Consider the following 27,217-nt stretch of genomic DNA (forward strand, 5'->3'; position numbering starts at 1 on the left):
GAATTTTGTTTAACCATCCACTTGAGAGGTATAACTGAGGCCCAGAGAGGTTAAACAATTTACTCCAGGTATTTGGCAATCATGTGGTCATGCCAGACAAACAGCCAGACCTTTCTGAGAGTCTGTTTGTCTGCCCAGGACTCAGCCCTGGTCTCTTTCCATGCTTTCCCTTTAGAACATCAATACACACACATTTCCCAGAAACCCAGATTCCCAAAAAGTACTGAAGCAAACTCAATTTCCAGGACTATTTCAGAGTCTCCCTGCATGCAAATGAGAAGATGATTCTGGACCCGCTGCGCCCCTCTTCCAGTGCCCCCTTGGGTTGTCTAGGCTCCTGTGTCCCTCGCATGCACTTCTCAGGTCTACTTCTAGAAATTCCTCACCTCAAAGATCCCCAGCACTTTCCAGGGTAGAAGTTTCCTCTGTAATTTTGCTAAGTATTATCTTCCCACAAACACTATATCTTTGAGTTAAGAAATTCAGAACTACTGGCTTTCCTCCAGGCTCCCCAGTGAATAATCAGAAGTCACCCCCTCTCCATAGGATACCTGAAATGAACCGGGTTCATTTACATAGCGTGGGGTGATGTGCTAGAAGGCCCTTACCTATGCCTAACAGAACCGGGAGAGAGCTGGGACCCAGGGGGAAGAGATAGGTTGGGGAAAGCGGGGGCTGGCAGGAGCAGCGCTGATGGCAAAGTTTGGGTCCTGGAGGCAGTTCTGCCTAGATTGAGTCACTGCCTGGGGATGGGGATGCGGAGAGGGAGGAGGCGGGACTAGCCAGGGGATTGCACTGTCTTAATCACACCCGCTGGTAACTGAAGAACCACAGACAAACGGGCTCCCCAAACTATAGGAAGCTGCCGGAGGTTACCCAGGAGGTTACCCCAAAGCGACAGAAACAAGTAGCTGAGCTCTTCCTCCCGCCCCCTCTTCTCCTTTCTCGGGCGTTGCTCGCCACTCTGCATCTGAAGGTGGGGGACACACGAAGCTCCCCAGGTTTCCTGGCACCACTCCTAAAGGAGTTAGGCCTCCGGGGGGGGGGCGGGGGGGGTTGGAGAGAAGCGCTGGGCAACAGAGGTCGGACTCAGGTCCGCCACCTGCTCCCTGTCCCTCGTTCCCTCCCTCCCAGCAGGGAAACTCATGGGAGCGACTGATGCTGGTCACTAAGGGCGGGGTGGGGGGGCGGTCCCTCTGCCTGGGTCTGCCGGGAGGGAGGGTGGCGTATGAGCCCCGACCAAGTGTGCCCTCCCCACGTGCGCACCCTCCCTGGGAACCGGAAGGAAAGCTCCTCCCTACCTGAATTCCGGTGCCAGGTTAGGCTGCAAGCCGTAGAAGGCGGCGGAGAGAGTGACCAGCCACCCGGGCTTGTAGCTCCCGTTCTCGCACTCCAGATACGGTGGGGACCATTTGACGTGGACCTTGTCCCCGCCAAGCCCGTCCCTGCGCCGCCAGCTCTGGCCCAGGCCCCGGGGCCCCTGGTTGGAACCGCGGCGGTGCAAGTGGCTCCTCCACTTACGCCGGAGCCCGTGGAACCACTCGGTCTCCAGCGTGGCATTGGCCAGCTGGTGAGCGGAGGAGGACAGGTCCTGGAGCAGGACGCGACTCTCGTCGCGCGTGGCCTGGAGGAAGACCTGCGGGGTGGGCGCGGACAGCGAGTCGGTGCTGACGGTGATGGCCGCCCGGGAGATGCTGGGCTCGCCGTCCAGGAGGCTCCGCACCAGCGCCTGGTACCACTCCAGGTCGTCCTGCAAGTTCTGCTCCCGCGACTTATTGCTCTGCAGCATCATGTTGAGGAAGTTGGTGGCGTGCGTTAACGCGTCCAGCGCCCCGTGCAAGGAGGGATGGGAGCTGGCGAGGGCGGGCGACTTCCCCGGCAGGCCCGCCAACTCGTAGCGGCCGGAGCAGTTGGCTCGCTGGAGCTGGTGGGAGTCCCCGGTGTAGAGGTAAGAGGCCACGTCCGTGGGCACCTCCTCGGCGAGTTTCTGCGCCAAGATGGTGCCGTCGGTGGAGCGGCTCCAGGGCTCCAAGGGGTCCAAGGCAGAGTCTCCAGCCGGCGGCTGCTTCCCCCTCGGGGTCTTCTCTCCAGGGACCTCCGGCAGCCCCGAGGGGTCGCGGCTGGCGCCAACAACTCCCAGCCCCACCGGAGCGAACAAGAGGCAGAAGAGTAAGGGATAAGCCATGGCTCCCGTTGGCCTCGCAGCAGCGGAGAGGGGGGTAACCGGAGAAGTCACTTTTTTAAAAATCGGGGTCGTGGATTGCTCAGCAGGAAGACTTTTAGCGGGGAGTCTTGCCCGCCCCCGCCCCCCGTCACCAGATTGGCACCCCGTCCAAAAAAAAAAAAAAAGAAAGAAAGAAAAAGAAAAAGACAGAGAGGGAAAAAAGAAGAAGAAGAAGAAGAAAGAAAAGACTTTAAGACAAGACTGTCCCGCAATCGGCCCGGCTGGCTAAGCTCCCACCACGGGAAATCTGATCACCTGTAGCAACGCCGGCGGCGGCACCGGCGGCACCGGCTGCACCGTGGGTCGGCTCGGGATTACGCACCTCGCAGCCGGGAGCCCGCCGGGTTACATCCCCCTCCGGCTGGCGGCGGCGCGTGCTCAGCTGCCGGCGTGGTTCTGCTCCGCCGCGTCCGAGTCCCTCTCTCATTGAGGTGTGTGCGGGAGCCGCCGAAGACGCTGCTCCATCATCTCGCCAGTGGCGGCTCGTTCCCGCCTCCAGCTCGGGCTCCTCCTCCCGGGCTTTGCCCCGCGCCGCGGAACGCGCGCGCGCGCACACGGACCCCGCACCGCGCGCGGCGCTGGAGCGCGTTCCCCCCCGCCCCCAGAACCCAGAGTCGCCCCTGAAGACGATCGTCCCCGCCGAGTCGAGCGACCCGGGCGGCTGGTTAATTGGAGCCTTCCGATTTGGCCACTGATCACACTCCCGCCTCGCCCCGGCCCGGGGGACAGGCAAATGGGTTGAAAGAGGCAGCTTGGCCGCAACCAAACCCTGGCTGGGCGGCTGCAGGGCGTCCGGCTCGCTGTTTGGTCGGGGCCCCTGTCAATCACACGGCTGCCGTTCGGGTGATTGGGGCCGGGGCGGGAGCTGTCCAGTGCTGAACCCGAAGGGCCCGGAGGAGGCGCGGGAGGCAGCGGGCGCTGGGGCTGCTCACCCACTCGCGTTCCCTGATGACTCGGAACCCGGGGGCTGGACTGGGGGAGGAGTGGGGGAGGGCAGAATGGGAGCTTTTGTGTCTGGGAGCAAGGTAAAACTTGGACGATATTGTGAAGGAGGATGTTGGCGTCTTGCATGCTTCTCAGAAGCAGCTTTTTCTTTGGAGAGAAGAGGGAGAAAGGAGTTTTCATTTCTGACTTAAATCCTAAGGAGGGACGTGGGATGGGGACGTGTCCTTCCCAGCATCTGCTCGTTTTGGGCAAATTATCAATCCTCCTTACTGTCGGTTAAGGAAATGATTGAAACAGGCTTTCGGAGGTCTTAGTTGTGAGGGAGTACTGGAGACATCTACTGGCTGAGTTTGGGGGTGGGGAGTACATATTTAAGGAGCCTCCTGCCTGAAAGGCCACAAGGAAACCTATGAAAGTGTACCAAGGTATGGCAAAAAGCCGACTTGTACCAGGGGCAGGACTCCACAGCAAGAAGATGAGAATGAGAGTCTGTGGAATGAGGAATTCCTAGAACTTGTGGATGTACAAAATGTGACATCTGGTTGACTCCTGGTCCGGATATCCCAGCAGAACTGAAGAAATGTGACAAGTCCTCCAAATCGCTGAGAATTCCCTTCACACTTTTAGTTAAGGCTCCCTCTGAACTTAGAGTGTCTTCAGACATTCTGAAAACACCAATTAGTACTAGATGGATATGTAGAGATTTACACACTCCTTTTGCAAATTCCCCAAGGAAGATCAAATAGATATTTCAAAGAGATCCCAAATTCACGTCAATTCTCAACTAAAATGTCTTTTATGGTACTCTAACTAGCACTGTTTCAGTTTACTCTAATATTCAATTTTCATTCTCTGTATTAAAAAAAAACAGACGCTCTGATATGTAAGCTCCAAAGCCAAAAGTTGTTGTGCATTGGTTGCTACAATGTCTTGAGTATATGGAAGTCAGAAATGCCTGTTAAATCTCACTCAGTAGCTACATAATTAATATTTCTAAATGAACATTGCCAAATCAACCAACTAACCACAAGATTATTATGATGAAATGAATAAGTTTATTTTGGGAAGAGGGCATCCTAGCCATACTCAGGGCTTACTCCTGGCTGGTTTGGGATATCATGTGGTGCTGGGGATCAGACCTGGGTTGACCATGTTCAAGGCAAGTGCCCTATGTGCTGTACTATCTCTCCATCCCAATACTAGTTTTTTAATTCATTTCCTTACCTACAAAGAATTTAATTCCTATAGGGGACAGGGGGACTAGCCTATATCTACCATAACTGTGTGGAGATTGGAGGGTAGGTAAGACAAAGAAGGGACCGGTATGACAATAAGAATTAGAAATGATCAGCTTGGATAAGAACTGAGTATTAAAAGTAAGTAAAAGGATATACATGATAACCTTTCAGTGTCTGTATTACAAACCACAATGGCCAAAAGATGAGAGAGAGAGAGAGAGAGAGAGAGAGAGAGAGAGACCTTTGTCTGCCATAAAAGCAGACTGGGGCTTAGGGGTGGGTGTTGAAAGGGATGAGAGGGAAACTGGGACATTGGTGCTGGGAAATGCACTCTGGTGGAGGGATGGGTCTTGGAACACTGTATGAGTGAAACCCAATCATAAACAGTTTTGTAATGGGCTATTTCAGGGTGATTTAATAAAATAAATAAAACAAATAAAAATAATTTATTTTCTTACCTATGAATAAAAGTCTACCTAACATATCAGTGGTAAGTTTTTGAAATAAGACATGACAGCCAGTTTTCCAAATGATAGTGCATGTCCTTAAATATGCACTCTCATAAAGTAAAAGTTTTTCAATTATTTGTAGGTAGGGATAGAAATCTCCCAAGAGTGCCTGGTGGGAGAGGGAATGACACTTCCAGCAGACAGCTTGACCTGGTAATGTGGTGCCATTTATACCTGATGATGCCAGTTACCACTGAAGCATAAGCACCCAGCAGTGTGGGAGCAGGAAAGAATGTGGGGCCAGAGACTGAACTCGAGGCCCTGAACATACAAGGCACGTGCTCCAGCCCTCTCAGCTCTCTTCTACCTCTTCCAGTGAAATATCTTTATCTATACAAAAAAAGTGTTATTAGAGTTGTACCTATTGACAGATAGACTTGATGTTCCTATCTGTTTAAGTTTTGCTTTGCAATGCATGTCTTCTACTAAATAAAGGCCAGCCCAGTTTAATACTCTGCAACAGCATATGTGGCAGCAGTGACAGAAGGGTTTTCTGTTTGTTACATTTATCAGAGTATGCAATAAAAATTTAATCTATTTAACCATTGAAAGATGGAAGCGCCTTATCTAATGCTTTTAGGAAAATCTGTGCAACTTACTTAGATGTATATAAACAAATTCTTTAGATTTTTCTATTGTTTTTAAAAGGGAAGGTCAAGTTTTTATCAGAGCCTTCTGTAAGTTCAGTGGTTCTATAAAATTGAAAGACTTGATTGAGCTAGCCCTAACATAGTTCAGTGAAATCAATGGTATGACAGTTAAAGCTTCTAAAGTTTGGGACACAAACTGAATCAGGTCATGTCTGACATGCAGGGAATACTGAAAAGGTGCCTAAGCCACTCTCTGAGAGTGCCATTTCTTCCCTTCATGAGCAACTTAGGAAGAAAGAAGAGGGCTGTGTGGCTTTTATTGTTTTAGCATTCCCATCTGTTTATCAGCTTTAGGGCAGGACAGCATGATAGGAGGGTCACTTGGCTTGCACACACAGCCGACCCTGGTTCAATCCCAGGTACCATATATGCTTCCCTGATCACCCAGGAGTGATCCCTGATCACAGTAATAGGCCCTTTGCACTTCTGGATGTGACTCCCCAAAACAAAACAAAGACTGTTTATCTTAGATAGAGAGTACCATGAGTGCACTAAATGACAAATGTTCTATTCTTAGCAGGAAAGAGAGATAAAAGAAGACATTGACAATAAGCCACAGATCACAGACAATGTGAAAAGTACCACAATTCAGGAAGAAGGAAAATCATAAGTTAATTCAGCAAGCCTGGCATGAAGAGACACTTCTATGACAACTGCTAATTACAGGGACATAATTTTAGGATGTAGCAAAATATCCTGTGGCTAAGTGTGCTATCCAAACATTGATCTTATGAGGAGCTTGCCCATCATAGAACAATGCACAAAGACTCTTCATGAAAATGTCCCTGACATTCTTACCACAATCTGAAAAGTCAGTCTAATTGCTTGAGGACAGTCAAATTTGCACTGTGGAAAGCAGTGTGCAATGAAATTATGAATTATTAGTTGTCAGCATATGACTTGTTTATCACTATCATAAAAAGAGAACATGAGATCATAACGAATCTTTAAGTTAAAGAAATTAAAGGTCACAGACTGCTGGGATCAGATTTTATGTGAGTATTACAGGCAGGATTAGTTGAAGTTTTTAAGTGCTGCTTTAAATAAGTCAGGAAGGATTAGGGCAGTCTGGATGGTGCAAAGATGCTAGAGTTTCTATTGGGAGCTTCCGCTCTACACAGGGATCTGTCACTGTGGGAGCAAGAGCAGGCCCTTAGGAGAAAAGCAAAAGAATTTACAAAGGTTCCAGTCTTGTCCAAACCTATTGAGAGGAAAGGAAGAGAAGGAAACACTACACAGAAATAAGAGATTGAAATTCAGCACGAGATTGGGCATGCTGAAAACAGATAAAGGAACAAACATGATAACTTCTCAGTACCTGTATTGCAAATCACAATGTCCCAAAGGGGGAGAGAGAGACAAAGACAAGCAGAAAAAGAGAGATAGAGAGGGAAGGAAGGAAGGAAAGAAAGAAGGAAGGAAGGAAGGAAGGAAGGAAGGAAGGAAGGAAGGAAGGAAGGAAGGAAGGAAGGAAGGAAGGAAGGAAGGAAGGGAGGGAGGGAGGGAGGGAGGGGGGGGGAGGGAGGGAGGGAGGGAGGGAGGGAGGGAAAGTGCCTGTCATAGAAAGAGGCTGGGGGGAAAGTGGGGAGGGGAAGGAAAATGGGGACATTTGTGGTGGGAACTGTATATTGGTAGAAGGATAGGTGTTGAAACACTATGACTGAAACCTGACCGTGATCAGCTCTGTAACTGTATATCTCACATCAATTCAATTTTTAAAAAGAAAAGAGAGATAAGAGTGGGCAGATGGAAGGCAGTTTACCTGGAATAGGAATAAAAAATAATTAATTAAATAACCAGGATGCTGGTTCTGCATGAAGGGGTACCGTAATTGATTCAAAGGGTGAGTTATAAATGGCCTTTCTCTGCAACACTAAACCCCTTGACCTAAAATTAGGCCTCTTCCCCTTTTCTGTCCTTTTAGCAACTCAAAACTATTGTGGTCCTTAGGGTGGTTCTGGTTAGGGACAGTCCATACCTGAAGATTAGGGTACTGGTACTGTCAGCTTTGATGTGAGTCACGGATATTTTATGGTGGATAAGGGAGTTTGGGTTTTCATTTTGCATGTGGATTAGCAGGACTTGGAGCTGTGCTGTCAGCAGTCATTCTGTAGAGTTTCTGTTTTTCCTAAAGACTGGAAAGTGCCCTTACTATGCCTCAAGGCTTGCTACCTTTTTAAAAAAAAAAAACAAGGGCAGGGATTGTCTGTCCAGGGACCCATTCCCTGTCCCTATCACCACAATACAGCCACATGATATCAACAATTTCTTTAACCTTGGAACCCTTTTGTTTCATCTGTAACATAAGAGTGATATATTAGATACCTCCACAATGGGTGCAGTTACAGCTGAGTGATAGATAATGGTCCAGGTACATTTTCCAGGGATTTATCATCGTTTCACAGTTCTAGATTTATAAAAAAAACATTATTGTTATATTAAATGATGTTTATCTCAATAAACAAAGTGACATAACCTCAAATCAGATTCCGGATAAAGTAAATAAAATAAAGAAAGGTACATCCTGTCAATACAATAATAATTTTTTAAAAGTCAGACATCAGCTATTCTTTGACTTACACCTGGGCTGGGAGCATTCCAGCAGGGCTTCGGAACCAAGCAGTTCTGGGGCTTGAATCTGGAACTGTTACAAGAAAGACTGAGCTCTAACCCTTTCAGCTATCTCCCCAACCCCACCCTTGGATTCTGTATCTCCCTAACCATTTCTAAGGCTGCTTCTTTCACATTCATAAGGTGATAGTCCTTGCTATCCAAAAACAGTGATTTTAAAACATCTGGATACAGAAATATCAGTAGAGAATTCTGATTACTGCTGTGGGTTTGGGTGAAACTCTGAAGTCAGCATTTAAATAACCATCACAGATGATTTTGATACAAATGATCCACGGAGCATAGCGAAGAAATATTCCTGGAGCCAGGGAAAATAATTACTACAATATTAAGAATTAGGAGAGAATAACTCCTTTTATCTTTTTTTGGGTAGGTGGGAAGGAGAGTGAAGTGACACCCAGCATTGCACATGGCTTACTTCTGACTCTGCACTCAGGAATTACTCCTGGAAGTGCTCAGGGAACCATATGGGATGCTGGGAGTCAAACCCGGGTCAGCTGCATGCAAGGCAAATGCCCTGCCTACTGTACTATCACTCCAGCCTGAGGAGAACTCCTAAAAAATACAAAGTGTTGGTATCAATAAGAAGTGTTGCTGTTGAAAGGAAAAGGTCGTATCAATCGTCATCATCATCATCATCATCATCATCTAAACAATGATAAAGCACTTAGAGTGGTCAGGTATTGTTTCATGGATTTAGAACTCCACTCCCCTGAGTCTTCGTTGCCACACTAGGAGTATGATATTGTTACCATTTTATGTATGGGAAACAAACAACAAAATGAATTGCCTTAAGTAATTTCAGCCATCTGGCTCCAGATGTCATACTATTAATCACTATACGAACAGTTCTCCAACATTGATACCCATTAGATTCACTTGGAGAGCTCTATCAAAGCACAAATTAGTGCCAGTAACCCCCAACCTGCTGATTCAATGGGTCTGGAAAGTAAACCTGAGAATTTGTATTTCTCTTAAATTCCCCAGTGAGGCTGAAAATCTAAAGCCGCACTTTAAGAAGCATTGTTCTGTACTGTGCTTTTCACCACTATAATCTATCACCTCTACCTAGTTATACTTCTCCCAGGTAATTTACATGGAAAGAGAAAGTCAGCATTAAGTAGTGAAAAGATGCCTGAAATATGCTGGAGAGGGGGGAATAACACTCTTTTTCTACATTCAAATTAGCTTAGCCAAGATGCTTAAATTATTCTACTGAGCAGTGTATTCTCATATACCTCCAGTTTACCCTTAAAACTCAGTCCCTGAGACCGTAGAGATAGTACAGGAGTTAAGGTGCTTCCCTTGCATGCAGTTCCTGATGCGATTCTGGCACCACATGGATCCCTGAGCACCATGGAAGCATGGAAGTGAGTCTCAAGAGCTGGGAGTAGTAGCCCCCAAGTACCCAGGCACTGCCAGTTCTGGCCTCCAAGACAAAAACAAAAGAACAAAACATTTAGGTAACGAAATCTGAGTGTGCTTGGGCAAAGATTCCCTTACATGCCTTTTTATGTAAGGGAAGACACTGATAAGATATTCAACAGTGCATGAAAGGACAAACAAGACATTCCCCCCCCCCCAAAGAAAAGAAGAAAAAGAAAACAGTCATGTCAAATTAATGCAAGGCCAACAGCATTCAATACTGTTCAATGACTTTCTTTTCATCAAGAAATAGGAACAGGATGAACCGGAGCCGCGGCACGAGAAGCAGACCCTCCGCGCCTAAAGACTGTGATCCTGAGGTCTCCTAACCCATTTTGGCCCCAGAGCGGATTCTTGCAGCCATCCATTTTGACTGTGAACTGAGCTACAACCTCGTGCAGCCCAGGGAGGGATTTTTCCCTCTCCACCCCATTTTTCTGAGTGAAAATGGAGGCAGCGGCAGCATTTACGTGATGAGAGCCACCCTCTAAGACCCCTCAACCCGGAGGTAGGACTTTCTTTAGTGACGTAGCCTGTAGGTGGTCCTGGGAGGGGGGGCGTTCCCTGCTCGCCTTCCGCCCAGAGATGAACCGGAACCGCAGCACGAGAAGCAGACCCTCCGCGCCTAAAGACTGTGATCCTGAGGTCTCCTAACCCATTTTGGCCCCAGAGCAGATTCTTGCAGCCATCCATTTTGACTGTGAACTGAGCTAAAATATTAGAAACCCAAAACCACGCGGCCGCTATCGCCTGCGGCTGCGCGGACTCAGTCTTCACTCTCAGCAATGAAGAGAAATTATTAGATGATGCCTATTCAGCAGGCCTGATTGTTGGGGAAAATTTCCAATCAATAATAGTGAGTTCTGTATGGAAATATGGAATGTACTCAAAGTATATAGAGAATAATGGGAATATCATTAGCTACTTAGATGGGGGGTGGGGTGGGAGGGGCTGTATTGGGGTTCTTGGTGGTGGAACAGTGCACTGGTGAAGGGATGGGGTTTTAATCAGTATTTGACTGTGACTTCAACCTGAAAGCTTTGTATTTTTTTTCACGGTGATTCAATAAAATATTTCTTTAAAAAAAAAAAAGAAGAAATAGGAACAACGAGGTGGGGGAGGTGGCTCAAAAAATTAAAGCTCTAAAGGCAGAAGGGATAGTACAATGGGTAGGGTGCTTGCTTGCATGTGGTCAACGCAGGCACCACATATGGTTACCCAAGCCCTGCTAGGAGTGATCCCTGAGGGTAGAGCCAGGAGTAAGGGCAGAGCCAGGAGTAAGCCCCCAAACCGAAGCAAAATAAAACAAAACAAAAATGGAGTGCATGTTAAGGCCTGGATTTGATTTCTTGCAGGACACGAGGTCCCCCATACACCACCACAGTGCTCCTGGCAAGCCTGAGTACTTATTGGGACAGAGAGAAAGAGAGAGACAGAGACAGAGTGACAGGGACAAAGACAAAGAGAGAGAAGAGAGTGAGAGAGGGATAGAAAGAAAGAAAAGGAAGGAAGGAAGGAAGGAAGGAAGGAAGGAAGGAAGGAAGGAAGGAAGGAAGGAAGGAAGGAAGGAAGGAAGGAAGGAAGGAAGGAAGGAAGGAAGGAAGGAAGGGAGGGAGGGAGGGAGGGAGGGAGGGAGGGAGGGAGGGAGAGAGGGAGGGAGAGATGTTTGAAATAACATTTATGGAAAAGAAATGTATACAGCAAGAGATGGAAACCATATTTTTCTGGTCTTTTCTCAACTTTCCCTCACCAGAGAGAACACCTCCCATCACCACATGTGCATGTGCTACTATAATTCATGATATGATTTTCATCAGCGGCATTGTCTGAAACATAATGGGAGTTTGCTTCTTGATCTGTTTGAACCATGTCTCTGCTTGACACGGGTGCTTGGAACTTCAAGTTGCCATGATCATGGCTCCAGGACAAATTTTACACACATGGACACAATAATAAATTAACCTCGAAGATAAAAAGTGTAAACTTGCAAAATGCAGCAAACATGTAAAGAACAAATTTAAGATAACATTAAGTTGCTTATTAAATGTTTGCTGTGTTTTTTCACGTCAGAAAATTAACCCAGCAATGTCAATATTGTGGAAACTTGGGATATTTTTTCATGAAACTTGTATAGAAAAACAAAACAGACACAAACCTAACATAGAGCTCTGTTCCAACAAATAGTAATGGAAGAGAAAAATTGTTGCACATGTTCTGATGCAAATATCTTCAGGCTAAGAAAATAAAAAACCTACGTATGAATACAAATACCAAAGAGTTTCACAGAGCTATGATTTTATTTTGACAGTAATGTAATGTATGCCTAGTTTTAAAAAATTATTTTTCTCCATATCTCTGCAATCCAAAAAGAAAATGAAAATGGAACAAAGAAGTTTAGGATTTTCTAAGCTCTGGTTTGATTTCCTCTCCAAGTTGGCCTCTCCTCCTTCTGCTACTGCTTTCTTTGAAAGAAATCAATACTCTATGTAAAACCAGCTTAGTCTAAATTCTTCCCAAGAAAAGGGAAGAGATAAGATTGATACTTGTGGTGTATTTTTGGAAGGTGACTTAAAAATGTCTTCTTTGGGAGCTGGGGAGATAGCACCAGTGTTGAGAGCACATACCTGCCATACGCAAGGCCCTGATTCCATCCCTCTGGTTCCATCCCTAGCACCAGATGAACCCCTGAGCATGACAGGAAAGGAGGGTCCCTTTAAAAAATGTCTAGGGGCTGGAGCAATAGTACAGTGGGTAGGGCATTTGCCTTGCAAGTAGACAACCAGGGTTCAATTCCCAGCATCCTATTTGGTCCCCCGAGCACCACCAGGAGTAATTCCTAAGTGCAAGGCCAGGAGTAACCCCTGTGCATGGCCAGGTGTGGCCGAAAAAGCAAAAAACAAAATAAAACAAATAAAAGATGTCTAGATTGCTTTGGCACTGACTTTTAAGTAGGTCTGATGGGGACACATGACTCCTATAGAATATATGTCGTGTCACTTGTTGTTCAGGAATAAATCTTTCAGGGGAATTATTACCTGGTTTCTTTACCAACAGTCCTTTATTTGGAGACAGGAGGATTTTGTTTGGAGACAGGAGAATTGGGGAAGCAGAGACTCTTTATAGCCACTGTGCAATGAAAATTCTTCAGGAATAAAGCTTATGTCAAGTCCACATGGTCATCATTTTCACAATATCTGGAGAGGAAGGGGTTTCTTAGGAGCCTGCTCCAGGCCTAACAAGTTCTTATGTAACGCATAGAGAAGGCAGACCAGAAAGCAGCAGGCTCCAAAGAATAACAATTTTCCAGAATTCAACATCATGAGCACTAAGTGTGACAAAAAGGTAGCCATTTCAACTGGAGTTTTCTTTTGTCTTTTTTTTTATTTCTGTATTTATTTATTTGCTTTCTTATGGTGGAGACCACGCCTGACAGTGCCTCCTTTCTCCCCCCCACAGTGCTCAGGGATCACCAAGGCCATTCTGAGACATCAGAGGATGGGACATGCTGTGCCAGGGATCTAACCCATGATCTTGCACATGCTAGGCATACACTCTACCACTTGTTTTTTTGTTTTTTTTTTTTTTTTGCTTTTTGGGTCACACCCAGCGATGCTCAGAGGTTACTCCTGGTTCTGCACTCAGGAATTACTCCTGGCGGTGCTTGGGGGACCATATGGGATGCCGGGGATCAAACCCGGGTCAGCCGCGTGCAAGGCAAACGCCCTACCCGCTGTGCTATCACTCCGGCCCCATACACTCTACCACTTGAACCACATCTTGGACCTCAAATAGTTGGTTTTACTTTAAAGTATACATTTTATATCTCAAATGTATACTTTAAAGTTAAAAGAAACTAAAACTAAAATATAATTAAAATTTAAGGAAGAAAGTAGCAGGAAAGTCTTTCTGAATGCCAAGATTGTTTTTAAAGAAATCCTCTTTTTTGTGTGGAGCAATTATACAACTATCTCCATGTGTCAGAAATTAGTTATATTTAATTCTTTCTGAATAGACAGATGGACCAAATGGCCAGTGGAATCTATTCCTTTCCCAATCCATGATAGACTGAGAAATATACCTATGGTGTCCCTACAACATGAAAATTAGTGCAGACTAATGTTCTCTAAGGCATCAAAATCTGATCTGCTTTTACTACCACTCTTCTTATTTCACATGATTTAGCCTGGGATTCATGACCATTTACTCACTTTTTCATCCATCTCACCTATCCTTCACTTCTCTTTTAGAAATCTTCCTTTCTGGCACAGCAAGGCTACACCCACTCTCCCACTCTACATCATCTGCACATGGCAGTTCTATGGCTACCCTCATAGAAGTAGATGATATTCAGAAAGAGCTCAAAATTAATGTTTCCTCTTCCTTAACAGTTTTCAAAACAACCAATTCTCAGACTAGTCATTTTCTCTAAAGAAGATAATTAAATGACTAATATCTGTTTTTAAAAAAGACATCCACAGTTATTCATCTTTAAGCATAAAACTTAGGTAACAGATACCCACTAAAACGGCCCTAATAGGTGAAAGGCAGATGATAACAAGTATTGGTGATGACATGGAAAAATAGGAGAGTTTGTTCACTGTTGGGAGGGTTGAAGTGTGTCACTTTAGAAAACAGGTTAGCAGTTTTTCAGTGTAACCCTGTAAAAGCTCAATGGAGCTCTGCCATTTGAAACCACAATTTTACTTCTAGATACTAATCCAAGAAAAAAAGAAAATATTTATCTGTATTAGACACACACAAGAACGATCACAGCAGAGACAAAAAAGACAAAAAAAATATAGAAACAACTTAATGATCCATCAGGTGTTGAGAAAGATGTCGTTGTCACTGTCACCCTGTTGCTCATCAATTTGCTCGAGCGGGCACCAGTAATGTCTCTCATTGTGAGACTTATTGTTACTGTTTTTGGCATATCCAATACACCACGGGTAGCTTGCCAGGCTCTGCCGTGCAGGCAAGATACTCTCAGTAGCTTGCCAGGCTCTCCGAGAGGGGCAGAGGAATTGAACACAGGTCGGCCTCGTGAAAAGTGAATGCCCTAGTGCTATTCTATCGCTCCAGCCGCTGAGAAAGATATGAGCAATAAATGTGTAGAAGGAATGCCAGCTCATTAGTATGTGTGAAATGCGCACATAGAAACCCAGTGCAATAGAAGATGTGGCTGTATAATTGGCCAAAACTTTGAAGTCCCATAATGCCAGGCTATTAGCACTGGATGTGGAAAGGGTACAAGGAGAGGCAAATCTACAAATACTACTGTTGCAACTATAAATCAATATGATATTTTAGGGAAATAATGTAACATTACCCTATAATGTCAAATATTCACTCTGAACTAGCACTTCTACCATTTGATATATGTACAAAAGAAGCTTTGGCAATTTTATTCCCTATGATACACAGAGGAATATTAACATCACTGTTAAAATAGCAAAAACCTAGAGAAATCCAAATGCTCCTCAACAGCAAATCTACTGAATACAATTATGGTATAATAAAAAATGTAAAAATGAAAGCAAGAAAATTATGCACATAGGATTCAGGGAAGACTGAGTAGCTTGGATTGGGGTAGGTATAAGAATGAGATAGAGCTAGTACAGGGATTTGTTTTGTATGCAGCCAACGTTGGTGTGATCTCTAGCACTATATGTGGTCCTCGGAGCATAAAGACAGGAATAGCTCCTGAGCATTGCTGGGTGTGGTCCAACCCCTCCCCCAAAATAATGGTGGCAAGGAGATGGCTCAAAGAGCTGGAGTACATGTTTTGCATAAGGAAACTTAGGTTCTATCTCTGGTACAACATGGTCCCCAATACCACTGCTAGGAAAGTCCTCATATACCATTAGAGCAGAGAATAGCCTTTGATTTTGGTGTGACCAAACACCACCCTGCCTCGACTTATCTACAGAAAACAAGATCAGGAGGGGCCACAGGATTGGGTGTAACATACAGTCAGTAGCTTGATTTCTGTGCTATGTGGTGGGTTTATGGGTGCTGGCTTAATATCAGACATCAGATCATAGTTATTCAAAGAATTATGGTTCTCAGGTCAATTAAAGAGATGAAACATATGAAAGGGCTGGGAATAAAAGGGAAGAAAAGACACCTCTGGCAATTTTCACTGCACCTTTGGTCTAAATCTCCAAATGAATGGCCTTTGTTGGATGAACAATCCTCTTTAATCCTTGCTTACAGTCTGGTAAAAATGTTACAATAGGGGCTGGAGCAATAGCACAGCGGGTAGGGCGTTTGCCTTGCACGCGGCCGACCCAGGTTCGATTCCCAGCATCCCATATGGTCCCCTGAGCACCGCCAGGAGTCATTCCTGAGTGCAGAGCCAGGAGTAACCCCTGTGCATCGCCAGGTGTGACCCAAAAGGCAAAAAAAAAAAAAAAAAAAAAAAAAAAAAAAAAAGTTACAATAGAAGCCAACATATTATTCCTCCCGAGAATCAGCTAGCTTTCTGACTAACTTTAAGCCCAGTGGACTCCCAGTCCATGAATGAAAAGTCCCAATGACCAGGTTGGCCTTTGAGGGAGGTTTCTGCTGTCAGAAAGGCTTCACATGGGATCCTAGTATTGGTATCAGTCGTTCATTTTACCATACACTCATAAGGGCCTTCATCTTCAGTAGTGGTTCATTGATACACTTTTCTGGGGGTCAGTGACTTTCTTCCCTTCCCTGTTCATCGCTAGCATGGTGCCCAGGGTACTATTTCTAAGCCTCTGCTGTATCTCCTCAAAGACTGGCTGACCCACTTTCCAGATGGAGCCAACATCATGCTTTCTCTGATCAAGGCATCATGAACAGAAGGCAGAGGAAATGAGAAGCTGTGTGCCCACTGGGAGAGGAGCTAAGCTTCCAGCATGGGGTGCTCAGCGAGATCACCGAGATCACAGAGGCACAGCATAGTTCTCCAGAAAGCTGCTTTTGATCAATGGCAGAACAGTTTGGTTCCAGGGGAAATTATCCTGGATCCCAAAACACAAAGAAATAGCAATACTAGAAGTTGGCAAGATTTACCCCAAACGTAATGTGACCTATTTAGTGATATGTAATATGATAACTACAGCACCTGAACTCTATAGATAAATAGTAAACCATTCACATTTTTGCCAGTAAGAGATTTTACTTGGATTCCTCCCAGACAAAAGATGGGGAAGAGGGCCAGGTGTGCAGCTCAGTAGCGAAGTGCATGTATGGAGCCCTGGGTTAGACACCCATCATGATAAATAATAAAGGAAAGAGAAAAGATAACATTTATAAACTTCTACCCAACCAAATGGGCAAAAGACACTGTCCTCTCCTCCTTCCCTAAAAATGATTCATGGTGTAAACTCAGGGAAGAAGACTGACCTCCCACGGTCCCTTCTTGAAGTCCTCTTGGGAACAAAATCACTAGATGTCCAAAGACACTGATTTATGCATTCGTTCAAAGTTTCCCGGAGTGATACTGCTCTCTTCTCCTAAGGGTGCTGAATCAGCTCAGGGGAATGGTACAAATGAGGGACACTTTATGTTTGTTCACTTGAAGAAAATAGATTTCTGGGAGAGTAGTTATTTTTGCTGAAAAGGTGAGAATAGTCTAAATACATTTAGGAACCTCTTATTTAGATGTTCATTTAGATACTCAAAAGAATCAGGCCAAAGCTTGCTCTTCAAGCCCGTGTTCTCCCTTGAACACGTATCTTGCTTATCATGTCCAAGGCCCGGAGTTTGATCCTCTGCACCTGAGGTCACACTCCAGTACCACCAAACATAGGCTTGATAACCCCAGAGAACGGTCAGGCTAAGCACCAAACCCTCAGACCTGTACCGCCAGGCCGAACATTGCTAGGATCAGCCCCAGGAGCTCGGAACACCAGTACGGGAGACTCGACAATGCAGTGTCAGGACAGACCTCAGTCTAAGAACAGAGAAGCAGAGCACAGCTCCAGCATGAAAACATTTTTTTAAAATTTTATTGGTATGTTGTGATTTACAATATTGTTAATAATAGTTTCTTGTGCACACAGTTCTAACACCACACCCATCACCCATGTACCCACCTCCCTCACCTGGGAGCATTTTTAACCTCCATGAAACTGTGGGAACAACATGCCATTCTGTGAGAGGAGCTCAGATATATAGGCATGGCTGGGGGGAAATTTATATCTTCAGAATATAAAAATCAAGTTCGTGTATTTTGTTCAAACTATGCTTTCTTCTACTGAACTCACTCCAAGTAAATTAGAAATCAAAATGAGAAGAGTTCAGATCCCAAAATCCTACTCCCATAGAGGCAAGGGATCTTAGACATCACACAGAAGATCATTAGTAAATTTGTTTGCAAAATTGACCTAGAAGCCATAGAAAGAGTAGTTAGTGCTTCCAGGATTAAAAAAAAAAAATCTCAAGAATGGTCATCTGTATCACCAAATAATTTTTTTTTAACTTTTTGGGATACAACTGGTGGTGCTCAGGGTTATCCTGGCTCTGTACTCAGAAATTACTCTGGTGCTATTGGGGGCTATTTGGAATGCCAGGGATCAAACCTAGGTCAGCCAAGCTCAAGGCAAACACCCTTTCCTGCTGTACTATTGCTTCAGTCCCCATCAAGTTACTTTTCAATTGGTGAATTCCTAAAACCAAGGCAGAGCTTCCTGTAAAGTATGTTGTTTTCACTTCCACAGTGCTTGGCAGACAGGAGCATAGAGAGTGAGGAAGGACTGGAAAAATAATCTGTTTCTTCGTGATAGACTCAACTGAATTCTTTGCCTTTGCTTCTTTTTCTTCACTTAAGTTTGCCATTTGAGCAGCTGAAGTACCAGGATCCTCCTCCTTGTAAGTTAAGGGATGCTCCTAAGAATTTCCTCATCAAAGCCCTAAACCCAGCTGTCAATCACAGGCCTAGAAGAAGCAGAGGGAATGAGGGAAGTCAGTAGTGAATAGATGGATTTGTCTTGTCTTGAGATTATTCTAAGAGCTCAAAGTTGATGCCTAGGAACCTATTCTGGTTAAAATGAGCATTTCATTTCTTTCCTTTCTCCTCTTTTTCTTATTCTCTCCTCTTCTCTTTTCCTTATTCTCTCCTCTTCTCTTTTCCTTTCCCTTCTCTTCCCTTCACTTTCCTATAGCAGTGATATGAATTAAAGGATATGGATGAGCGTTCATTTTTTTCTTTTGTTCTTTTCCTTATTCTCTCCTCTCCTCTTTTCCTTTCCTTTCCTTCCTTTTTCCTTCTCCTATTCTTTCACTTCTTTTCCTTTTGCCTCCTTTTCTTTCCTTTCCTTTCTTTCTTTTCCTTTCCCTTCCATAGAAGTGATAGGGATTAAAGGCTATAAACTTAATGGGCCAAAGGCTAAGAAAAGGGCCTGACCTGAGCACTGCCAGGAGTAATTCCTGAGTGCAAAGCCAGGAGTAACCCCTATGCAATGCCAGGTGTGACCCAATAGGCACACACAAAAAAAGGGCCTGACTCCCTTCAGACTAGAATCCTAAGTCCCAAGGACGAAAGATGTCTTTGCTGCCAACACAAGGTCCAGCTGAACTCATCAATATCAGTAAAACCACATGTAAAGTCCTTTAGATAGTAATAAATAAGATCTATGGCTGTGCGTGGTTTTTACCTCTATCCACATAGCTCCCAGAGAACCCATTTGGCTGGGCTGAATCTGAAGGTCCTGCTTATGGCCACATATTTTTTGTCCAGTGTCTGTGGCTGCCATCATCCACTCAAACAAGCAAGCAAGAGTGTTGTCTGGAACTAAGCAGGTAAGCCAGTGCCTGCCCCGTGGGTCTGAGCACAGCAGACCTTCTCTTCATATAAGATCCAGTCGCCCCTGGAGAAACAGAGACACCCATGGACGTTTCCAGACACCAGCCTCATTCTGGATGTTTGGTTATGCTCCTGTCCTGCAGAAACCAAGTCTTTTTGCATCCTCAGGATATATTCCCAGAAGTAGTATTGCAGAGTCATATGGAAGCTCAATTTCTAGTTTTTGAAGGACTGTCCATATTGTTTTCCAGAAAGGCTGGACCAGTTGGCATTCCCAACAATAGTGAAGGAGCGTCTCTTTTCCTCCACATCCACGCCAGCGCTGGTTGCTTTTGTTCTTTTGAATGTGTGCCAGTCTCTGTGGTGCGAGATGATATCTCATAGTTGTTTTGATTTGCATCTCCCTGATGATTAGCAATGTGGAGCATTTTTTCATGTGTCTTTTGGTCATTTGTATTTCTTTTTTGAGGAAACTTCTGTTCATTTCTTCTCCCATTTTTTGATGGGGTTGGAGGTTTTTCTCTTGTACAATTTTACTAGTGTCTTGTATATCCTAGATATTAATCCCTTATCAGATGCATATTGGGTAAATATTCTTTCCCATTCTGTGGGTTCTTTCTGTATTTTGGTCATTGTTTCTTTTGAAGTGCAGAAGCACTTAGTTTGATGTAGTAGAAATGACATCTGTACCTATATGTTCATTTCAGCTCTGTTCACAATAGCCAAAATCTGGAAACAACCCAAGTGCCCTAGAACAGATGACTGGTTAAAGAAACTTTGGTACATCTACACAATGGAATACTATGCAGCTGTTAGGAGAGATGAAGACATGAAATTTGCTTATTAATGGATAGACACGGAGAGTAGCATGCTAAGTGAAATGGTCAGAAAAAGAGGGACAGACATAGAAGGACTGCACTCATTTGTGGAGTATAGAATAACATAACATGAGGCTGAAACCCAAGGACAGTAGATACAAGGGCCAGGAGGATTGCCTCATAGCTGGAAGCCTGCTTTATGAGCAGAGGGGAGAAGGCAGATGGAATAGAGAAGGATCACTAAGAAAATGATGGCTGGAGAAATCAGTCAGGATGGGAGATGTGTGCCGAAAGTAGATAATGGACCAAACATGATGACCTCTCAGTGCCTGTGTTGCAAGCCATAATGCCCCAAAATAGAGAGAGAGTATGGGGAAATATTGTCTGCCATGGAGGCAGGGGGAGGGTGGGAAAGGTGGGGAATACAAGGGATATTGGTGGTGGGGAATGTGCACTGGTGGAGGGATGGGTGTTGGATCATTGTGAGGTTATAACCCAAACATGAAAGCTTGTAACTATCTCACGGTGATTCAATAAAATTGAAAAAAAAAAAAAAGACAGGTCGTTCCACAAGAGCCGGCCGTTGAGAAGGTGTACACCACAGGGTTCAAAATCCAAAGTTTTCCAGTTGTCTGATTTTTTTCCTCTTTTGTCATCACAAGGCAAGAATCAAAAATGTTCAAACTCAAAAAAATAAAATGGAATGTGGCCTTAAAGTGGTTGAGAAACCAAATCAGGCTGTCCCTTAAATACTTCATGGCAACAAGCAAATCAGAAGGAGTCCAGCTTCAGACGTTCAGACAAGAGCTGCTTCTTCAGCTCCAGAGGGGCCCCCTGGCTCCAGGACTCTGGGACTAGTGACAGGCCTTGGGGGCTTAGCCTTTAATCGTCTCTTCACACAACTCACCATCAAGATCCCCACTGGCACTGACCACATACACCCTGTGTTGGATCTGACGCATGACGGCCTTGTGAGGGCCTCAGGACTCTCTGCCCATGCATAGCTGAGCTCTGATAAGCCCATCATGCTGGGCTGCCAGAGTTAGCAAAAGAATCAAACAAAGGACAGCCAGGTAAATTTGCTCTTCAGATTTTAAAAAAGAGGAAAACCATGTAGAGATACTCCACGCAATCTTTGGCATACACTCATAGCAAAAACAAAAAAAAAAAGAACTCATTGTTGAGGTGAATTTCAAATGTTCCTGGACAGTCTGGATTTTTTTTTTTATTTCTTATTAGAGAATCACTGTGATGTACAGTTACAAACTTATGAACTTTTGTGTTTGCATTTCAGTCATACAGTGGTCTTTTACCCATCCCTCCACCAATGCCCATTCTCCTCCAGCCCAGATTTTTATCTGACGTCTCCACTGTGATTTATCTGCCAACATTCTACTCTGACATGTTGCGTCCCCTGGGACATCTACAATAAACAGGACTGGCCGCTACCACACTGGGATTGAGTCTCTTCTAACACCCAAACAGGGAATCTGTTCTCTGGGAAATTATCATTCTTACTGGGATCGCATTTTTTTGGACACAGAGCCAGCAGTGTCTATAAATGCTTCTACTTTTACCTGTCACATACCTACCCTAAGGCAATAAATTACAGTCTACCCCTTGAAATGGAAAAGAGAGAAGGAAATGGTTTCTCAACTCATCCTTGCCCCTCTCTATGCCTCCCCCCACAATCTCTCCCTCCTTTCTTTTTCTCTGCTTCCTTTTTTGTAACATCAGAAGAAAATGTGGGGAAAGATGCATTTTTATTTAGGTCAAGTTATCAGGCAATGTTTTGTCCTATGGAAGAGATTTATAAAGACAATTAAAATGTTATATCTTGAGCAGTTAGGAGTTTCTTAGTGCAGAAATGACAAGAACTAGATAGACTCACATCTCATAAAAATATTTTTTGTAGATTTACATTTAAGATCCTAGAACACTTTCCATAGAAGTGCGATTTTTTAATTACTGTAAAGAGAAGTTACTAAGAAAATGCATTGTTGTCTGACAACTACAAATGCTTGTTTTTAAAATATTTGTATTTACTGGATATCTTTAATTGAATTGTTGAATGAATTATTGCAAGAATCTAGAAATAGATTTTAAGGAATGAGAGAGTGTTACACAAAAAGTATAGGTAAGAAGATGCTCATTTTAGCATTATTTATGAAAAGAAAATGTAGTTGAAATGTCCTTCAATTTAATATTAGTTACGTAAATTGGATTATTATTACCTACTATGGCTATTAACCCTGATACATTGTCATCATTTATCAGCATTTGTAAAGTAAGCAAGGGGAAGTAAAAGCTAAAAGGACCGGAAAATAATATATTAAACTATCATTTTTCAATAACAATAAGATTATACATGTATCACATTCACAGTAATAGATATTAATTACTTAAATTACTAAACAAGCTCAACAAGATTGCCAGTTATAAGGACAATACACAAAAATATCAGTTGTATGTTGTACTGAAATAGATTTGAAACTTTAAAAAAGTTTTACAGTATCAAAAATAAAAGAGGGAAGAAAAATATTTTCTATAGCTCTGTACATAAAACTAAATATTATATTGCAAAAGCTAAAGAAAGCAAAATAAGGGGAAAAGATATCATGTTCAAGAATTATGAAACAGTATTTTTAAAAGTCAGTTCTCTTTTCATTGAATCTGTAGATTCAAAGTAAGCCCAACCAGAACCCGAGCAGTCATTTTATAGTTGTGTTCATAGATAAGTTGAGTTTATGACTTAAATATAAAAGTAAAGGATCAACAATAACCAAGATTTTTTAGCAAACAAAATATCCCTGATATCAATCAATATTAAGACATATTTTTGAGCCAGTCATTAAAGGTAGGATTCCTGACTGGTATAGGCACAAGGGTTGACAAAGAGAGCAACTGGAACAAAGTTTAAAATCATACCCATACGTATGGTCACTTGATCGATGACAAAGAACTGCAGAATAATGGGGATAGGAAGATGACTTTGGTACATGAGTCAGCTGGTTTACTCAGATCTACCTTTAGGCTGAGATAGTCAGCCTCAGCTGCTAGGAAACCGGCAGCTGATGACTCAGAGCTTATCTCTTCCTGGGAATGGTGCTGGGCCAAGGTAAGCAGCTTCATTCAAGACAATAATCCATCCCTCAAGGGATTCTACATTCAACGACTGGTTCAAAATGACTGACTCAAAGATCAACTCAATGATAAGGTTCAAAATCCTAATCCTTGTCTATCCTGCTGTGTGGAGGACTTTTCCCGCTCAAGAGCTTTCGCGGGAGGTTATATTTCTGACCCCAAAGTGCCACCATCTTAATGTCTCCCTTCACCCAATTCAGCTTCTGCTGCTCCCCGCATAACCCTTCACTGATGATCTCAATGGATCATGTCTGTTGATCAGATCTTGGGTCATATCTGCTGGTCAATTGCAGCAGCAGCATATCACACATTGAAACCTCTATGACTGGCCTGGGAGCCTCCTGGCAGGCAGCTTCCTAGAGGCAGCCTGTGAGAACTGATTTTCTGTGGCAGCTTGACTACACCATAGTACCCAGGTACTTGGTCAAGCATGACTACGTTATTCCTATGAGGATATCGTGTGGGTGATATGAGCAACTACAAGTTGGGGGATTTTTAATAAAGCAGATTTTCCCCCCTGAAAATGGCTGGGTCTCATCCAATTAGTTGAAAGCCATAAGAGAGCAAATATTGACTTATCCCAAGCAAGAAATTCAGTCAGAATATTGCTTTTGTTGTTTTCTCTCTTTTGGAAGTAAAAAGGGCTACCACACATTGCTCAGGGGACCTTGAAATAGCAGAGGTTGAAATCAGGTGCCAGAAAGCCTGGATGCTCTCCAGCCCTTTGTGTCATCTCCCTGGCCCAATAAATGGCTCTTGGACTGAGATTTCCCTGAGACTGGCAGCTGGCACCAGACTCCTGATTTGAGGTTCATTTAGCTCTTGCAATGATATAAGCCAAATTCCTCTCCCTCTTTTTTTTTCTTTCTCCTTTCTCTTTTATCTCTGCTTTTCTTTATATAAAGAAAAACACACACACATACACAGAGATACACACTTTCACACATACACAATTCTACTTTCTTGAAGAACCCTAACTAATACAAAGTCTAACATCTGGGGAAAATCGATCCCCACGGCTGGTTGAGTCTGCCATTACTGCAGATGACATTGTGTAGATGACTGGTTTCATTGTTGCCTTCACTGTGTGAATACTATTACTAGCTCCCTAGTCCTAAATGAAGCTTGCCGGAACACTCTAAATTTTCCTAGATCTCTTATCTCACCAGAGAACTGCACTGTAGCACTGTCTTCCCATTGTTCATCGATTTGCTCAAGCGGGCACCAGTAATGTCTTCATTGTGAGACTTGTTGTTACTGTTTTTGACATATCGAATATGCCACAGGTAGCTTGCCAGGCTCTGCCATGCGGGCAGAATACTCTCACTAGCTTGCCGGCCTCTCTGAGAGGAATCAAACCTGGGTCAGCCGTGTGCAAGGTAAAAGCCCTAGCTGCTGTGCTATCGCTCCAGTCCACCAGAGAACTATCTATCTAAATCTTGCTGTCTGATCTCTCATAAAACTAAACTCACCCTTCTTTCTCAGTCTTTGAATCTTTCAAACTTCACCACTTCTTTTGTCTTCTGAGAGAGATGAAACTAAATACAATCATTCTGTTCTTGGTGGGGGGAGGGTGTGTTGGGGTCATACCCAGTAGTGTTCAGGGCTTACTTCTGGCTATGTACTCAGGAATCATCCCTGGTTGTCACTCAGGGGACACATGCAGTGTCCGGAATTGAGACTGGTTGCCTGCGTGCAAGGCAAGTGCCTTAACCACTGTTCTGTCTCTCAGGCTTACAAGCCTATCTACTGTTGCAAAAGCTGAGCATCTGTGTCCCAGCAGAACCCAGTATCTCCTGCTGTGCCTTTGAGTCTGCTCTGACACCTGGCTCTTTCTTGGGCATACTTGTCTCACCATCTTAAGTGGCCACTGAAACTGCAACTTCTTTGTTTTGTTTTGTTTTGTTTTGTTGCTTTTTGGGTCACACAGGAGGCTAAGTGGTTACTCCTGGTGCTGCACTGCATTCTGGTGGTGTTGGGAGACTGTATAAAAATAAAAAGAAAAGGCGCGGGCGAGGGAAGGAACGCCTCACCGCACTGAGCCAGGCACAGGGCCTAGGGCAGCAGCCGTCTCTCCCGCCACCCGAGTTCGGTAGCCTCCAGCCGCTTCCCCCACCCCGGGGGAGGTTGATGGCGAAGATGTTGCAGGTGAAGGAAGGAACGGAGCCATGATGGTTGGTCTCAATTGCAGTTTATTCCAATCTTCTCTCTATACACTCTCCCCGACCTATACACTTTCCGCCCCCATACACTTCCCCCCCCCACCTTCTCTCTGAACCCCTTTTATTGATCATGGCCCTTCCAAAGGACGCAATACATTGACGTCACCAAAAGCACCAAAAGATCTTACAGGAAGAACATTGAGGCAACATAATTCTCTTGTATCTGCAGGCCCTTAATCTAGGCCCCCCCCCCCCCAAAACCAAAGCCTTCTTTGGGCTGAAAGCACTCGGATTTACATCCCAAAGACCAGGCTGGGCTGCAGCAAGAAATCTACATGTCAATTACAAACTAGGCAGCACCTGAAATTTACATCCCAAAGACTAGGCTGGGCCAGAGCCTGGAATCTACAATGTCAAGTCAAGCCTGGCTAGCACCTTAGATCTGCGGGTCAAAGATCAGCTAGGTTTCTGTGACAAAAGGTTTCTGTGACAAAACTCCAGAAGGCAGCTGGAAAAGGGGAAATATTCCAACAGGAGACCTTATGCGATGTCAAGAATCGAACCCTGTGGGGCTGGAGTGATAGCACAGCCAGTAGGGCGTTTGCCTTGCAACGAGGCCGACCCGGGTTCGACTCCCAGCATCCCATATGGTTCTCTGAGCGCGCCCAGTGGTAATTCCTGAGTGCAGAGCCAGGAGTGACCCCTGAGCATCATTGGGTATGACCCAAAAAGCAAAAAAAAAAAAAAAAAAAATCAAACCTGGATCTGCCACGTGCAAGGCAAACGCCCTACCCACTACTATACTATCGCTCCGGCCCTGAAACTCCAATTTCTTAAGGATACTTTTACTCAGAGTTTTTATCCAATAGATGGAAATTATTTTGATGCTAACTCATTCCTTTTAACATCCCAAACATCCATGGGATAGCACAAAGGGTGGGAGTTCACGCATATTTAGTGACCCACAGCATATTCAGTGCCAGGTTAGGTTTTCCCCTCATTGGTCTCAGTGGTTAGTTCCAAGAAATGGCAAGTAAAGTTGGGTCAGTTCGAGGGAAAACCTTCTGGTGATTGATGACATAGACATTCCCTCTCATTTATTTTCAAATTATCATTATTTTGTTATCTTTAGGGAGAGGGGCTTACCCAGTGGTCCTCAGGATCACTCCTTAAGGGCTTGGATGACCATACGTGGTGTCTGGAATCAAACCCAGGTCACTATGTGCAAGGCAAATGCCCCACTGCTATCCTTGGGCTCCGCCCCTACTCTATTTTCAAGTGGTGTGATGGGAAAACTGGAGACCTAGGACTGACGCCTTCAGCTCTTCACTTCATGTCTCAAAAGAGTGCAGCCTTGAACTAAGAGGACCAGGAATACCTGAGTAGTCCTATTAATATCAAGGAAATTGAAACTGTAATCAAAAGTCTTCCCAAAAGCAAAAGCCCAGGTCCAGATGGATTCACTAGCAAATTCTTCCAAACTTTTAAAGAGGACCTGTTGCCAGTTCTTCTCAAGCTTTTCCAGAAAATTGAAAAAACAGAAACCCTCCCAAACAGTTTCTATGAGGCTCATGTCTCCCTAATACCAAAAGCAAACAAAGACACCACAAAAAAAGAAAACTACAGGCCAATATCCCTGATGAACACGGATGCAAAGATTCTCAACAAAATATTAGCAAACAGAATTCAACAT

At 44.3% G+C, this 27,217-nt stretch overlaps 1 protein-coding gene across 1 annotated transcript in view; it reads right to left on the reverse strand.

Annotated features, from left to right (window-relative positions):
• GPR158 (G protein-coupled receptor 158) overlaps positions 1 to 2,319 on the reverse strand; it is a 345,958-nt gene extending 343,639 nt beyond the window's left edge. The window contains exon 1 of the mRNA XM_004605493.3: positions 1,302 to 2,319. Coding sequence (XP_004605550.2) covers positions 1,302 to 2,185 — 884 coding nt within the window. The 5' untranslated portion in view covers positions 2,186 to 2,319. The remainder of the gene's footprint in view (positions 1 to 1,301) is intronic.
• Between the last annotated feature and the right edge of the window lie 24,898 nt (positions 2,320 to 27,217).

Source organism: Sorex araneus, chromosome 9, assembly GCF_027595985.1.
Source record: "Sorex araneus isolate mSorAra2 chromosome 9, mSorAra2.pri, whole genome shotgun sequence".
NCBI lineage: Eukaryota > Metazoa > Chordata > Mammalia > Eulipotyphla > Soricidae > Sorex > Sorex araneus.